A 15,889-nucleotide genomic window follows, 5' to 3' on the forward strand; every position below is an offset into this window, starting at 1 on the left:
GTGCAATTGTAAACTGTGATTTCTACCTGAAATATGCTCTTTTTTCTAACAAAACCTATCCTATACCATAAATATGTTATCAGACTGTCATCTGATGAGGTTTTTTATAGGTTATTGGCTATCAATATCTTAGTTTAGCCGAATTGGTGATAGCTACTGGTGGAGAGAAAAAATGGTGGACAAAGAAATTGTGTATTTTGCTAACGTGTTTAGCTAATAGATTTACATATTTTGTCTTCCCTGTAAAACATTTTAAAAATCTGAAATGGTGGCTTTATTCACAAGATCTGTATCTTTCATCTGGTGTCTTGGACTTGTGATTTAATGATATTTAGATGCTACTATCTACTTGTGAAGCTATGCTAGCTATGCTAATCAGTGTGTGGGGGGATGGGGGGGGATCCCGGACCCGGGGTAGAGGCTCGTGAAAGGTTAATGCAACCGCTGAGTTAGATTTTTAAAATTAACGTTACTAGACATACAGTGTGCGTTACAGCCAGACTAGTGCCGCAACAATGGCCGACAAATGCGTTTACATTTTTCCACATAAATACGGAATAAAATCATAAATAGCTCTTACTTTTGGACGAGCTTCCATCAGTATCTTGGGCAAGGTGTCCTTTGTCCAAAAGAATCGTTGCTTTGTTGTAAAACGTCCTCTTCAACTTCGGAACTAGCAGCTAACAATAGCTACGTGGCACACACATGTCCAAATCCTCAAAGCGCAATACTACGAAAATTCCGAAAATAGCAATATACTCGCATAAACTGATATAAATCGGTTTAAAATAACTTCGTTATGATGTTTCTAACACCTATATCGAATTAAATCACAGACGGATATATCTTAGCCCGATAACGAGAGCTTTTGAGCATGCCATTCTGATGTCCTCTCTTGCGCCTTGACGAGCGTCCAAAAGAACGTACATGTCACTCCATGGCGTTTTATAAACTCTGAGAAATACGTAGAGACTCCATTCCACTTCTCATTGGTTACTAACATCCAGGGGAAGGCGGGTGCAGTTCATTTCGACCCATAGGGCACATACAGAGTTTTAAACTGATCTCAGAACAGAGCCTAGTTTTCAGACCTTCGCATGTCCTGTCATGATTTTCGCTGTAGAAAGAGTTCTGGTTCACCCACAGACATAATTCAAACGGTTTTAGAAACTAGAGATTGTTTTCTATCCAATAGTAATAATAATATGCATATTGTACGAGCAAGAATTGAGTATGAGGCAGTTTAATTTGGAGACGATATTTTCCAAAGTGGAAACAGCACCCCCTGTATTGAGAAAAGGTTTTAATCAGTTCTGGAATTATGCAGTTGAAAACAGACAGCAGTATTGTCTCTTTCATATGGTGTTTAGCTTCAGGTTGTCTGCAGGGCTGCAGGTTGGACAGCAGGTTGGGCAGTAGGTTGGGCAGCAGGTTGGACAGCAGGGAGGACAGCAGGTTGGGCTGCAGGTTGGCAGCAGGTTGAGAAGCAGGTTGGGCAGTAGGGAGGACAGCAGGGAGGCAGCAGGTTGGGCTGCAGGTTGGACAGCAGGTTGGGCAGTAGGTTGGACAGCAGGGAGGCAGCAGGTTGGGCTGCAGGATGGACAGCAGGTTGGGCAGTAGGTTGGACAGCAGGGAGGCAGCAGGTTGGGCTGCAGGTTGGACAGCAGGTTGGGCAGTAGGTTGGACAGCAGGGAGGCAGCAGGTTGGGCTGCAGGTTGGACAGCAGGTTGGACAGTAGGTTGGACAGCAGGGAGGACATCAGGTTGGGCAGTAGGTTGGACAGCAGGGAGGCAGCAGGTTGGACAGCAGGTTGGACAGCAGGTTGGACAGTAGGTTGGACAGCAGGGAGGCAGCAGGTTGGACAGCAGGTTGGACAGTAGGTTGGACAGCAGGTTGGACAGCAGGGAGGCAGCAGGTTGGACAGCAGGTTGGACAGCAGGTTGGGCAGCAGGTTGGCAGCAGGTTGGACAGCAGGTTGGACAGCAGGTTGGGCAGCAGGTTGGACAGCAGGGAGGGCAGCAGGTTGGACAGCAGGGAGGACAGCAGGTTGGACAGCAGGTTGGACAGCAGGTTGGACAGCAGGTTGGAAAGCAGGGTGGCAGCAGGTTGGACAGCAGGTTGGACAGCAGGTTGGACAGCAGGTTGGACAGCAGGTTGGACAGCAGGTTGGGCAGCAGGGAGGACAGCAGGTTGGACAGCAGGTTGGGCAGCAGGTTGGACAGCAGGTTGGACAGCAGGTTGGACAGCATGTTGGACAGCAGGTTGGACAGCAGGTTGGACAGCAGGTTGGACAGCAGGGAGGACAGCAGGTTGGACAGCAGGTTGGGCAGCAGGTTGGACAGCAGGTTGGACAGCAGGTTGGACAGCAGGTTGGGCAGCAGGTTGGACAGCAGGTTGGACAGCAGGTTGGGCAGCAGGTTGGGCAGCAGGTTGGACAGCAGGTTGGACAGCAGGGAGGCAGCAGGTTGGACAGCAGGGAGGAAGCAGGTTGGACAGCAGGTTGGACAGCAGGTTGGACAGCAGGTTGGACAGCAGGTTGGGCAGCAGGTTGGACAGCAGGTTGGACAGCAGGTTGGACAGCAGGTTGGACAGCAGGGAGGCAGCAGGTTGGACAGCAGGTTGGGCAGCAGGGAGGCAGCAGGTTGGACAGCAGGTTGGACAGCAGGTTGGACAGCAGGTTGGGCAGCAGGTTGGACAGCAGGGAGGCAGCAGGTTGGACAGCAGGTTGGACAGCAGGTTGGACAGCAGGTTGGGCAGCAGGTTGGGCAGCAGGTTGGACAGCAGGTTGGGCAGCAGGTTGGACAGCAGTGAGGCAGCAGGTTGGACAGCAGGTTGGACAGCAGGTTGGGCAGCAGGGAGACAGCAGGTTGGACAGCAGGGAGGCAGCAGGTTGGACAGCAGGTTGGACAGCAGGTTGGGCAGCAGGTTGGGCAGCAGGTTGGGCAGCAGGTTGGACAGCAGGTTGGGCAGCAGGTTGGGCAGCAGGTTGGAAAGCAGGTTGGGCAGCAGGTTGGACAGCAGGTTGGGCAGCAGGTTGGGCAGCAGGTTGGACAGCAGGTTGGGCAGCAGGTTGGACAGCAGGTTTGACAGCAGGTTGGACAGCAGGGAGGACAGCAGGGAGGACAGCAGGTTGGTTAGCAGGTTGGGCAGCAGGTTGGACAGCAGGTTGGACAGTAGGTTGGACAGCAGGGAGGACATCAGGTTGGACAGCAGGGAGGACAGCAGGGAGGCAGCAGGTTGGGCTGCAGGTTGGACAGCAGGGAGGACAGCAGGTTGGACAGCAGGGAGGACAGCAGGGAGGCAGCAGGTTGGGCTGCAGGTTGGACAGCAGGTTGGGCAGTAGGTTGGGCAGCAGGTTGGACAGCAGGGAGGACAGCAGGTTGGGCTGCAGGTTGGCAGCAGGTTGGGCAGCAGGTTGGGCAGTAGGGAGGACAGCAGGGAGGCAGCAGGTTGGGCAGTAGGTTGGACAGCAGGGAGGCAGCAGGTTGGGCTGCAGGTTGGACAGCAGGTTGGGCAGTAGGTTGGACAGCAGGGAGGCAGCAGGTTGGGCTGCAGGTTGGACAGCAGGTTGGACAGTAGGTTGGACAGCAGGGAGGACATCAGGTTGGGCAGTAGGTTGGACAGCAGGGGGGCAGCAGGTTGGACAGCAGGGAGGCAGCAGGTTGGACAGCAGGTTGGACAGCAGGTTGGACAGTAGGTTGGACAGCAGGGAGGCAGCAGGTTGGACAGCAGGTTGGACAGTAGGTTGGACAGCAGGTTGGACAGCAGGGAGGCAGCAGGTTGGACAGCAGGTTGGACAGCAGGTTGGGCAGCAGGTTGGCAGCAGGTTGGACAGCAGGTTGGACAGCAGGTTGGGCAGCAGGTTGGACAGCAGGGAGGACAGCAGGTTGGACAGCAGGGAGGACAGCAGGTTGGACAGCAGGTTGGACAGCAGGTTGGACAGCAGGTTGGAAAGCAGGGTGGCAGCAGGTTGGACAGCAGGTTGGACAGCATGTTGGACAGCAGGTTGGACAGCAGGTTGGACAGCAGGTTGGACAGCAGGTTGGGCAGCAGGGAGGACAGCAGGTTGGACAGCAGGTTGGGCAGCAGGTTGGACAGCAGGTTGGACAGCAGGTTGGACAGCATGTTGGACAGCAGGTTGGACAGCAGGTTGGACAGCAGGTTGGACAGCAGGGAGGACAGCAGGTTGGACAGCAGGTTGGGCAGCAGGTTGGACAGCAGGTTGGACAGCAGGTTGGACAGCAGGTTGGGCAGCAGGTTGGACAGCAGGTTGGACAGCAGGTTGGACAGCAGGTTGGGCAGCAGGTTGGGCAGCAGGTTGGACAGCAGGTTGGACAGCAGGGAGGCAGCAGGTTGGACAGCAGGGAGGAAGCAGGTTGGACAGCAGGTTGGACAGCAGGTTGGACAGCAGGTTGGACAGCAGGTTGGGCAGCAGGTTGGACAGCAGGTTGGACAGCAGGTTGGACAGCAGGGAGGCAGCAGGTTGGACAGCAGGTTGGGCAGCAGGGAGGCAGCAGGTTGGACAGCAGGTTGGACAGCAGGTTGGACAGCAGGTTGGGCAGCAGGTTGGACAGCAGGGAGGCAGCAGGTTGGACAGCAGGTTGGACAGCAGGTTGGACAGCAGGTTGGGCAGCAGGTTGGGCAGCAGGTTGGACAGCAGGTTGGGCAGCAGGTTGGACAGCAGGGAGGCAGCAGGTTGGACAGCAGGTTGGACAGCAGGTTGGGCAGCAGGGAGACAGCAGGTTGGACAGCAGGGAGGCAGCAGGTTGGACAGCAGGTTGGACAGCAGGTTGGGCAGCAGGTTGGGCAGCAGGTTGGGCAGAAGGTTGGACAGCAGGTTGGGCAGCAGGTTGGGCAGCAGGTTGGAAAGCAGGTTGGGCAGCAGGTTGGGCAGCAGGTTGGGCAGCAGGTTGGACAGCAGGTTGGGCAGCAGGTTGGACAGCAGGTTGGACAGCAGGTTGGACAGCAGGGAGGACAGCAGGGAGGACAGCAGGTTGGTTAGCAGGTTGGACAGCAGGGAGGACAGCAGGGAGGACAGCAGGTTGGACAGCAGGTTGGACAGCAGGTTGGACAGCAGGGAGGACAGCAGGGAGGACAGCAGGGAGGACAGCAGGGAGGACAGCAGGTTGGACAGCAGGTTGGACAGCAGGTTGGACAGCAGGTTGGGCAGCAGGTTGGGCAGCAGGTTGGACAGCAGGGATGCAGCAGGTTGGACAGCAGGTTGGACAGCAGGGATGCAGCAGGTTGGACAGCAGGTTGGACAGCAGGTTGGACAGCAGGTTGGACAGCAGGGATGCAGCAGGTTGGACAGCAGGTTGGACAGCAGGTTGGACAGCAGGTTGGACAGCAGGTTGGACATCAGGTTGGGCAGCAGGTTGGACAGGATTGTGACGTAGTTAGTAGCTACTGACTTACTGACTGGCTGGCTGGCTGGCTGGCTGGCTGGATGGTTGGCTGGGGGGAAAGTAGGGTAGAAGTATAGATTGGATTTAGTATGGAGTGTGTGTGTGTGTGTGTGTGTGTGTGTGTGTGTGTGTGTGTATGTGCGGGTGTGTACGTACATGTGCGTGTGTGATCAAGACATCGTCAGAACCTAAAACAGTTCTGCTCTCAGACCGTCTCGTTGTTATTGTTGTTGTACAGGACATCGTCAGAAGCTAGAAGAGTCTCCTAAAACAGTGCTGCTCTCAGACCGTCTCGTTGTTATTGTTGTTGTACAGGACATCGTCAGAAGCTAGAGGAGTCTCCTAAAACAGTTCTGCTCTCAGACCGTCTCGTTGTTATTGTTGTTGTACAGGACATCGTCAGAAGCTAGAGGAGTCTCCTAAAACAGTTCTGCTCTCAGACCGTCTCGTTGTTATTGTTGTTGTACAGGACATCGTCAGAAGCTAGAGGAGTCTCCTAAAACAGTTCTGCTCTCAGACCGTCTCGTTGTTATTGTTGTTGTACAGGACATCGTCAGAAGCTAGAGGAGTCTCCTAAAACAGTTCTGCTCTCAGACCGTCTCGTTGTTATTGTTGTTGTACAGGACATCGTCAGAAGCTAGAGGAGTCTCCTAAAACAGTACTGTTCTCAGACCGTCTCAGTGAGCTGGAGAGGATCAGACAGACAACCATGAGGGTTGCCATGCCGACACAGTCCCAACGACAGCCACTCAACGCCGGACCCAACTCCTTCAACCACCAGGGACAGACACAGATACCAGGTGAGTCTTTAACCTCTAACCCTAACACCCAGATGTTAGGTGAGTACCCTAACCCCTAACCTTCTCAATACCAGGTGAGACCATAACATTAACCCCTCTAACCTGCTCAATACCAGGTGAGACCATAACATTAACCCCCCTAACCTTCTCAATACCAGGTGAGACCATAACATTAACACCCCTAACCTTCTCAATACCAGGTGAGACCATAACATTAATCCCTCTAACCTGCTCAATACCAGGTGAGACCATAACATTAACCCCCCTAACCTGCTCAATACCAGGTGAGACCATAACATTTACCCCCCTAACCTTCTCAATACCAGGTGAGACCATAACATTAACACCCCTAACCTTCTCAATACCAGGTGAGACCATAACATTTACCCCCCTAACCTTATCAATACCAGGTGAGACCATAACATTAACCCCCCTAACCTTCTCAATACCAGGTGAGACCATAACATTAACCTCCCTAACCTTCTCAATACCAGGTGAGACCGTAACTTTAACCCCTCTAACCCCAGGGACAGACACAGATACCAGGTGAGACCGTAACTTTAACCCCTCTAACCTTCTTAATACCAGGTGAGACCGTAACTTTAACCCCTCTAACCCCAGGGACAGACACAGATACCAGGTGAGACCATAACATTAACCCCCTAACCTTCTCAATACCAGGTGAGACCGTAACATTAACCCCTCTAACCCCAGGGACAGACACAGATACCAGGTGAGACCATAACACTTAACCCTCCTAACCTTCTCAATACCAGGTGAGCCCATAACTTGAACCACTCTAACCCCAGGGACAGACACAGATACCAGGTGAGACCATAACATTTAACCCTTCTAACCTTCTCAATAGCAGGTGAGACCGTAACATTAAACCCTCACAGCCTTTTATGTTCTAGTTCTGTAGTTGTCTGTATAGTATCTATGACATCGGCCCTGTCGAGGTGGACCACTGGACAACAGAGAAACAAACAGCTATGCAGTACTAGCTAACAAGGCACACACTCTTTCTGCTCCTCCTTCCCCTCCTCCTCCTCTCCAACCATCCTTCTCCTCCTCCTCCTCTCCAACCATCCCCTCTCCTCCTCCTCTCCAACCATCCCTCTCCTCCTCCTCCTCCTCTCCAACCATCCCTCCCCTCCTCCTCCTCTCCAACCATCCCTCTCCTCCTCTCTCCTCCAGACCCTCGCCAGTCTCAGTCATCTCCTTCCTGGTCGTATGAGCAGCCCTACCCGTCCTACCTGAGTCCTATGACCTCCCCGTCTGTCCACTCCACCACGCCCCTCTCCTCCAGCCGAGCCACCGGCCTGCCCAACATCACTGACCCGCCCCGCCGCATGCCAGGTAACACAAACACACAAACACTGACGCGTACGCACACACACACTCTCACACACACTATAAATAAACAATAACACCAAGAATCAGATTAAATGACATTTGCTCTGTGATTGGTTTCTCTTTAACTCTGTTGGATTTCAAAATAGCTACTTCTACCCCAGCTAGCACATGATGTTCTGAGAACCATATGGTTCTTAGAGCTTGGTGAGAGCGTGGTTGTCCTATGGTTATTTATCATACAACCTTCCCACAACTTTCTGGCGATGGTGCAGGATAGTTGCTTGACCATTGGAACATTCTAAGCACATTTAAGGAACTTGCCAAAAAAACATAATTCTCTATTTTATTTTCATTACTGTAACATTTTTCCCAAAAGTTCAAACATGGTTACATTTCATTTTGGTAATGTTCTAGGAACGTTCTCCAACTGGTTTGACATTGAGAACGTTCTCAAATAGTTCAGAGAACATTAAGAAACAACTTTCTTCTGTGGGAACGTTTCGTCCAGGTTTACTCATGGTTGTATTTAAAGTCAAGTTCTCGAATTGTTCTGAGAACGTTAAGGAAACTTTCCATAAAAAACAAGATATATAAAATCATAAACATATACATTCCGTTCTTCAACAAAACTCTCTCTTTCCTCTATCTTGTTATGTGTGTTCAGGTGTGTTGGCCGCGCCCACTAATTGGCCACACCTGGTCTTAATGAGTGCTTGATTCCTTTGAAATGGGGTCTGTTTGAATAGACAAAAATAACAGCTTTGTATGAGTTAAAAAACATGTCGGCATGCTAGCTGCATCCTGGTGGTGCAGTGGACTAATTCCATGGATAGAGAACAGAAGACTATTGGTGTCACAAAAATAAATGGGTTTGCATAATTAATGCCTAAAAATTTTTTCTCCCATTGTCGTGTCTTTGGCATCATTAAAAGTGAAGACTGTTATTTTATCAAATCAATTCTCTGTAATTATTATTACGTGATTAAACTAATCATGTAAATGTAATTAACTAGGAAGTTGGGGCACCAAGGAAAATATTCAGATTACAAAGTTATAATTTTCCTGATATAATTCTTCAGATATTTTAATATCTGATCAATTAGTCTTCCAATGAATGAATTATTCTTTACCTCAGGTTAGTCTCATTCCAAACGTCTTAAATTGTTGGTTATCGGCACGAACCCAGCCTTTACTATGAATCATGAATCATCCATAAACCCATTGGCTTAATCATTTATTTACTAACGAACTAAATAATCACAGAAATGCATAAACAAACAAACAGTAGATCTGTTACTAACAAACGATAGGGAAGATTCCCTAGTGGGGTAAGCCGATATGACTGCTTGGTGGACAAAGGGAAGTGGCTGTGGATTGAGCAAGAGCGGGAAAGACAAAGGGGATCACAACACACTATGCTACTATATTTATTGAAATGCTAATCCTTTGCACATGAACGCTCACTCATTTGGGAGTAATCAATAATACTGCAATCAATATACATATTTACGCCCAGATGTTCTAATCTTTTCTGGAATCCGGTCTGCTGGAGAGTCAGTTCTTCTCTCTCTGCTTCCCTGAAGATCAACGTCTTTCGTGGTTAGAATGGATACTTCAGAGTACCATTCCGAAATGTTCTCATAGAATAGATGTTGTCGGCGGTTGTCGGTCTTTCGCATCCCAGGTTTACATAATTTCTAGCTGCAGACTAGTAATTAGTATCTAAGATTTTCTCTTATCCCGTAGGGATCGATATTCTCAGAGTTTAACCATTTCCAGCCGTGTATCCGATGCTCCACATGGTATGTTTAGGTCTAAACTATTCGCAATAACAGCTCATGCTGTGGGTTTGCTCAGTCTTGGTACTCCAACCGGTGCCACCTCAGCTGACACCAAGGTATGCGTGGTCTGAAGAGGATTTTCTCAGGAGAGGGTTTTATTCGTAACAATAAAAATGGCGGTTCTATGACGCCTGATCATGTCTGTGCTCACGGGGGCGGGCCATTGACTTAGTTAAACTTTGAAAGGAATACAATTCTCTCACATTAAAGGTTTAACATCACATTACATCATTTCACAAATAGTTTCATCTTTACTCATTCATTTTATACAAGAATTAGATGCAAACCCCATAATTGAGAAACGTACACATTCAGAGATATAGTTATGTGTGTTTCCTGTCCTCTTTGAGGTCACCAAATGAAACATACTCGTCATACCCGTCCCTTAAGTGTCCATGGACCATTCCCATAAGTGGACATTTTGTTTCAAATTCCCATTTGGGGGATTTAGGAGTTCGCCACGTGAAATCCTTTGTTCTCTCTGTGTCTCTCTTTCTGCATGGCCAGGGGAGAGTGTCTCCACCAGGAATTTATGACCTGAGATAACAGACCCTGGGTGTAAGAGAGAGTGGGAAGCCATGATCTATACCCAGAAAGGGCCGTGTCATGACACCATGTGTCCTATCTGTGCTTGGAGTTCAAAACCTCTTACTAAAACCTCCCAGGAAACCTTTAAAGGAACCACAGTAAAATGTTCTCCGAACCTCCCTGGAACCACAGTAAAACGTTCTCTGAACCTCCCTGGAACCACAGTAAAACGTTCTCAGAACCTCCCTGGAACCACAGTAAAACGTTCTCAGGACCTCCCTGGATCCACAGTAAAACATTGTCAGAACCTCCCTGGAACCACAGTAAAACGTTCTCAGAACCTCCCTGGAACCACAGTAAAACGTTCTCAGGACTTCCCTGGATCCACAGTAAAACGTTGTCAAAACCTCCCTGGAACCAGAGTAAAACGTTCTCAGCACCTCCCTGCAACCTAAAAATAAACGTTCCCGGAACAGGCACAATTTTCACTTCTGTTCTCTAAGAACATGAAAAAAACGTTCAGTTTTACCAGTCAGGAAACATATGGTTTCTTTCCTACAACCAATTTGAAACCAAAAACATTTGTTCCAAACTTCCAATGTGCTAGCTGGGATGTGTTTGTTACAGTCTGTCAGACACATAGCGTGGGTCTATTGTCCTCTGTTAATTCATTCTCCTGTAGACTGTAGATATATTGGGGCTGAGTGGTGTGGCCTACCTGACTGGTTCCCTAAGCAGCGGTTAGCACAGATCTTTTTTTTTTTATCCTTGCTGTGAGACTTTGATCCACGAGGACTCTGGATAATAACAGGACCGGGATAATGACAGACTGAGGGACAAAGAAACCACTTTATACGACGCCTCCTTCGCAATGTATGCTGGGTATTCAAAACGTCCATGATTGTCCGAACAACAGAATATGTCCCTCTCTCTCCATCTCACTTCATCCTCTCCCTCCATCTCTCTATCTCTCCCTCCTCTTTGTTCATCTCTCTCTCTCCATATACACTTTTACTTACTTATAATGAAGTCCATCCATCTGTCCTTCAGGGTAAAGACATAAGTGACTGAACTGTAAAACTCCCCGTTGGCCCTCAGTTTCACAAGTCTCAATGGAGATGATGGCAAGGGATAAGAGTCGTCCTTCATCAGTCCGGTTTCGGCTGTGTCTTTATTAGTTTCAGTGCAGAAAATGACCTCTCTATGGATGCTGTTGTGGCTGGTTTGGTGAGGACTGCAGCTGCAGTAACTTTGTGGACCATCTGTGTCATGCTGGAACAAAAAGCTGAGGAGCTGTCCAGGTGATTTGTCTCGTACCATTTGTACAACCTGACAAGATCAGCCTTAAATCGAAATTAAATCAAAGTACTTGGTATATTTTGACAGGCTCTCGTTTTGATGGTGGTGTCGAACTTTGTGACATTGTCCGCAAATATTATTTTGCATTCCACGAAACCAAGGAAATTAAGTTCACCAAAGTGGTCAAACCTCAGAACAGTAATACAGTAAATTTGCCCCTTTTCTAATCTGATCATCTGTTTACTACGAGTTTAGCTTTCTGCCAGTCCCAGATCATTGCATTTCTGCCCGATTCGCTCATAGAAACTATCGCTTCCATTCCAGTGCATTGTGTCGCTGATACGGGTACGGCAGAAACCAGAGGAGGCTGGTGGGAGGGGATTTAGGAGGACGGGCTCTTTGTAATGGCTGGAATGGAGTAAATGTAACAGAGTCAAACATGGTTTCCATATGTCTGCTGTGTTTGATACCTCTCCATTCATTCCTCCTATATCTCCTCTCACCAGCCTCCTCTGGCAGAAACACATATCCAGCTCATTGTTTAATTGAGTCACCTGAGCCATGAACAAACAGCTTTGTTTTTTGTATTTTTCACATGCGCTGAATACAACAGGTGTAGACCTTACAGTGAAATGCTGAATACAACAGGTGTAGTAGACCTTACAGTGAAATGCTGAATACAACAGGTGTAGTAGACCTCACAGTGAAATGCTGAATACAACAGGTGTAGTAGACCTCACAGTGAAATGCTGAATACAACAGGTGTAGTAGACCTCACAGTGAAATGCTGAATACAACAGGTGTAGTAGACCTTACAGTGAAATGCTGAATACAACAGGTGTAGTAGACCTCACAGTGAAATGCTGAATACAACAGGTGTAGTAGACCTTACAGTGAAATGCTGAATACAACAGGTGTAGTAGACCTTACAGTGAAATGCTGAATACAACAGGTGTAGTAGACCTCACAGTGAAATGCTGAATACAACAGGTGTAGTAGACCTCACAGTGAAATGCTGAATACAACAGGTGTAGTAGACCTCACAGTGAAATGCTGAATACAACAGGTGTAGTAGACCTTACAGTGAAATGCTGAATACAACAGGTGTAGTGGACCTCACAGTGAAATGCTGAATACAACAGGTGTAGTAGACCTTACAGTGAAATGCTGAATACAACAGGTGTGGTAGACCTTACAGTGAAATGCTGAATACAACATGTGTAGTAGACCTCACAGTGAAATGTTGAATACAACAGGTGTAGTAGACCTTACAGTGAAATGCTGAATACAACAGGTGTAGTAGACCTCACAGTGAAATGCTGAATACAACAGGTGTAGTAGACCTTACAGTGAAATGCTGAATACAACAGGTGTAGTAGACCTTACAGTGAAATGCTGAATACAACAGGTGTAGTAGACCTCACAGTGAAATGCTGAATACAACAGGTGTAGTAGACCTCACAGTGAAATGCTGAATACAACAGGTGTAGTAGACCTTACAGTGAAATGCTGAATACAACAGGTGTAGTAGACCTCACAGTGAAATGCTGAATACAACAGGTGTAGTAGACCTCACAGTGAAATGCTGAATACAACAGGTGTAGTAGACCTTACAGTGAAATGCTGAATACAACAGGTGTAGTAGACCTCACAGTGAAATGCTGAATACAACAGGTGTAGTAGACCTCACAGTGAAATGCTGAATACAACAGGTGTAGTAGACCTTACAGTGAAATGCTGAATACAACAGGTGTAGTAGACCTCAGTGAAATGCTGAATACAACAGGTGTAGACCTTACAGTGAAATGCTGAATACAACAGCTGTAGACCTTACAGTGAAATGCTGAATACAACAGGTGTAGTAGACCTTACAGTGAAATGCTTACTTACAAGCTCTTATTAACCAACAATGCAGTTAAGAAAAATACTACAAAAAATTTGAAATAAAAGTAACAAATAATTAAACAGCAGCAGTAAAATAACAAGCAAGGCTATATACAGGAGGTATCGGTACAGAGTCAATGTGCGGGGGCACAGGTTAGATGAGGTAATATGTACATGTGGGTAGAGTTAAAGTGACTATGCATAGATTATTAACAGAGAGTAGCAGCAGCGTAAAAGAGGGGTATGGGTAGCCCTTTGATTAGCTGTTCAGGAATCTTATGGCTTGGGGTTAGAAGCTGTTAAGAAGCCTTTTGAACCTCGACTTTGTGTTCCGTTACCGATTGCCGTGCGTTAACAGAGAGAACAGTCTATTACTAGGGTGGCTGGAGTCTTTGACAATTTTTAGGGCCTTTTCTCTGACACCGCCTGATATAGAGGTCCTGGATGGCAGGAAGCTTGGCCCCAGTGATGTACTGGGCCGTACATCATTGGGGCCCCCTGTAGTGCCTTGCGGTCGGAGGCCGAGCAGTTTCCATACCAGGCAGTGATGCAACCAGTCAGGATGCTCTCGCTGGTGCAGCTGTAGAAACTTTTGAAGATTTGAGGACCCATGCCAATTCTTTTCAGTTTCCTGAGGGGGAATATTCTTTGTCGTGACCTCTTCACGACTGTCTTGGTGTGTTTGGACCATGATAGTTGGTTGGTGATGTGGACACCAAGGAACTTGAAGCTCTCAACCTGCTCCACTACAGCCTCGTCGATGAGAATGGGGGCGTGCTCGGTCCTTCTTTTTCTGTAGTCCACAATCATCTCCTTTGTCTTGATCCCATTGAGGGAGAGGTTGTTATCCTGGCACCACACGGCCAGGTCTCTGACCTCCTCCCTATAGGCTGTCTCATCACTGTCGGTGATCAGGCCTACCACTCGTCAGAGTCGTGCCTGGCTATGCGGTCATGGGTGAACAGGGAGTACAGGAGGGGACTGAGAACGCACCCCTGAGGGGCCCCTGTGTTGAGGTTCAGCGTGGCAGATGTGTTGTTCCCTACCCTGACCACCTGGGGGCGGCCCGTCAGTTGCAGAGGGAGGTGTTTAGTCCCAGGTTCCTTAGCTTAGTGATGAGCTTTGAGGGCACTATGGTTTTAAACGCTGAGCTGTAGTCAATGAACAGCATTCTCACATAGGTGTTCCTCTTGTCCAGGTGGGAAGGGCAGTGTGGAGTGCAATAGAGATTGCATCATCTGTGGATCTGTTTGGGCGGTATGCAAATTGGAGTGAGTCTAGGGTTTCTGGGATAATGGTGTTGATGTAAGCCATGGCCAGCCTTTCAAAGCACTTCATGGCTACAGACGTGAGTGCTATGAGTCGGTAGTCATTTAGGCAGGTTACCTTGTTGTTCTTGGACACAGGGACTATGGTGGTCTGCTTGAAACACGTTGGTATTACAGACTCAGTCAGGGATAAGTTGAAAATGTCAGAGAAGACACCTGCCAGTTGGTCAGCGCATGCTCGCAGTACACGTCCTGGTAATCCGTCTGGCCCCGCAGCCTTGTGAATGATGACCTGTTTAAAGGTCTTACTCATATGGGGCAACAGAGAGCGGGATCACACAGTCGTCTGGAACAGCTGATGCTGTCATGCATGTTTCAGTGTTACTTGCCTCGAAGCGAGCATAAAAGTAATTTAGCTCGTCTAGTAGGTTTGTGTCACTGGGTAGCTTGTGGCTGTGCTTCCCTTTGTAGTCTGTAATAGTTTGCAAGCCCTGCCACATAAGACGAGCGTTGGAGCCGGTGTAGTACGAGTCAATCTTAGTCATGTATTGAATCTTTGCCTGTTTGAAGGTTCCACAGAGGGCATAGCGGGATTTCTTATACGCTTCTGGGTTAGAGTCCCGCTCCTTGAAAGCGGCAGCTCTACCCTTTAGCTCAATGCAGATGTTGCCTGTAATCCATTACTTCTGTTTGGGGTATGTACGTACGGTCACTGTGGGGACGACGTCATCGATGCATTTATTGATGAAGCCAGTGACTGATGTGGTGTATTACTCAATGTACTTGGAAGAATCCCGGAACATATTCCGTCTTTGCTAGCAAAACACTCCTGTAGCTTAGCATCTGCTTTATCTGACCACTTCTGTATCGACCGAGTCACTGGTGCTTCCTGCTTTAGTTTTTGCTTGTAAGAAGGAATCAAGAGGATAGAATTTTGGTCAAATTTGCCAAATGTAGGGCGAGGGAGAGCTTTGTACGTGTCTCTGTGAGCAGCCCCACTTCCACAATGAGCACCTCCCCCTGACCTCCCCCCACAACACCATGAGCAGCCCCACTTCCACAATGAGCACCTCCCCCCACAACACCATGAGCAGCCCACTTCCACAATGAGCACCTCCCCCCACAACACCATGAGCAGCCCCACTTCCACAATGAGCACCTCCCCCCACAACACCATGAGCAGCCCACTTCCACAATGAGCACCTCCCCCTGACCTCCCCCCACAACACCATGAGCAGCCCCACTTCCACAATGAGCACCTCCCCCCACAACACCATGAGCAGCCCCACTTCCACAATGAGCACCTCCCCCCACAACACCATGAGCAGCCCACTTCCACAATGAGCACCTCCCCCTGACCTCCCCCCACAACACCATGAGCAGCCCCACTTCCACAATGAGCACCTCCCCCCACAACACCATGAGCAGCCCACTTCCACAATGAGCACCTCCCCCTGACCTCCCCCCACAACACCATGAGCAGCCCCACTTCCACAATGAGCACCTCC

General features: G+C 48.7%; 1 protein-coding gene across 1 annotated transcript in view; it reads left to right on the plus strand.

Moving 5' to 3' along the window:
* The window catches only part of LOC139555920 (runt-related transcription factor 2-like), a 114,302-nt gene that overhangs the window by 69,475 nt on the left and 28,938 nt on the right, over positions 1–15,889 (plus strand). The window contains exons 4-5 of the mRNA XM_071369293.1: positions 6,029–6,205; positions 7,403–7,564. Of these exons, the coding sequence (XP_071225394.1) occupies positions 6,029–6,205; positions 7,403–7,564 (339 nt within the window). The remainder of the gene's footprint in view (positions 1–6,028; positions 6,206–7,402; positions 7,565–15,889) is intronic.

This window comes from Salvelinus alpinus, chromosome 27, assembly GCF_045679555.1.
Source record: "Salvelinus alpinus chromosome 27, SLU_Salpinus.1, whole genome shotgun sequence".
NCBI classification, from domain to species: Eukaryota; Metazoa; Chordata; class Actinopteri; order Salmoniformes; family Salmonidae; genus Salvelinus; species Salvelinus alpinus.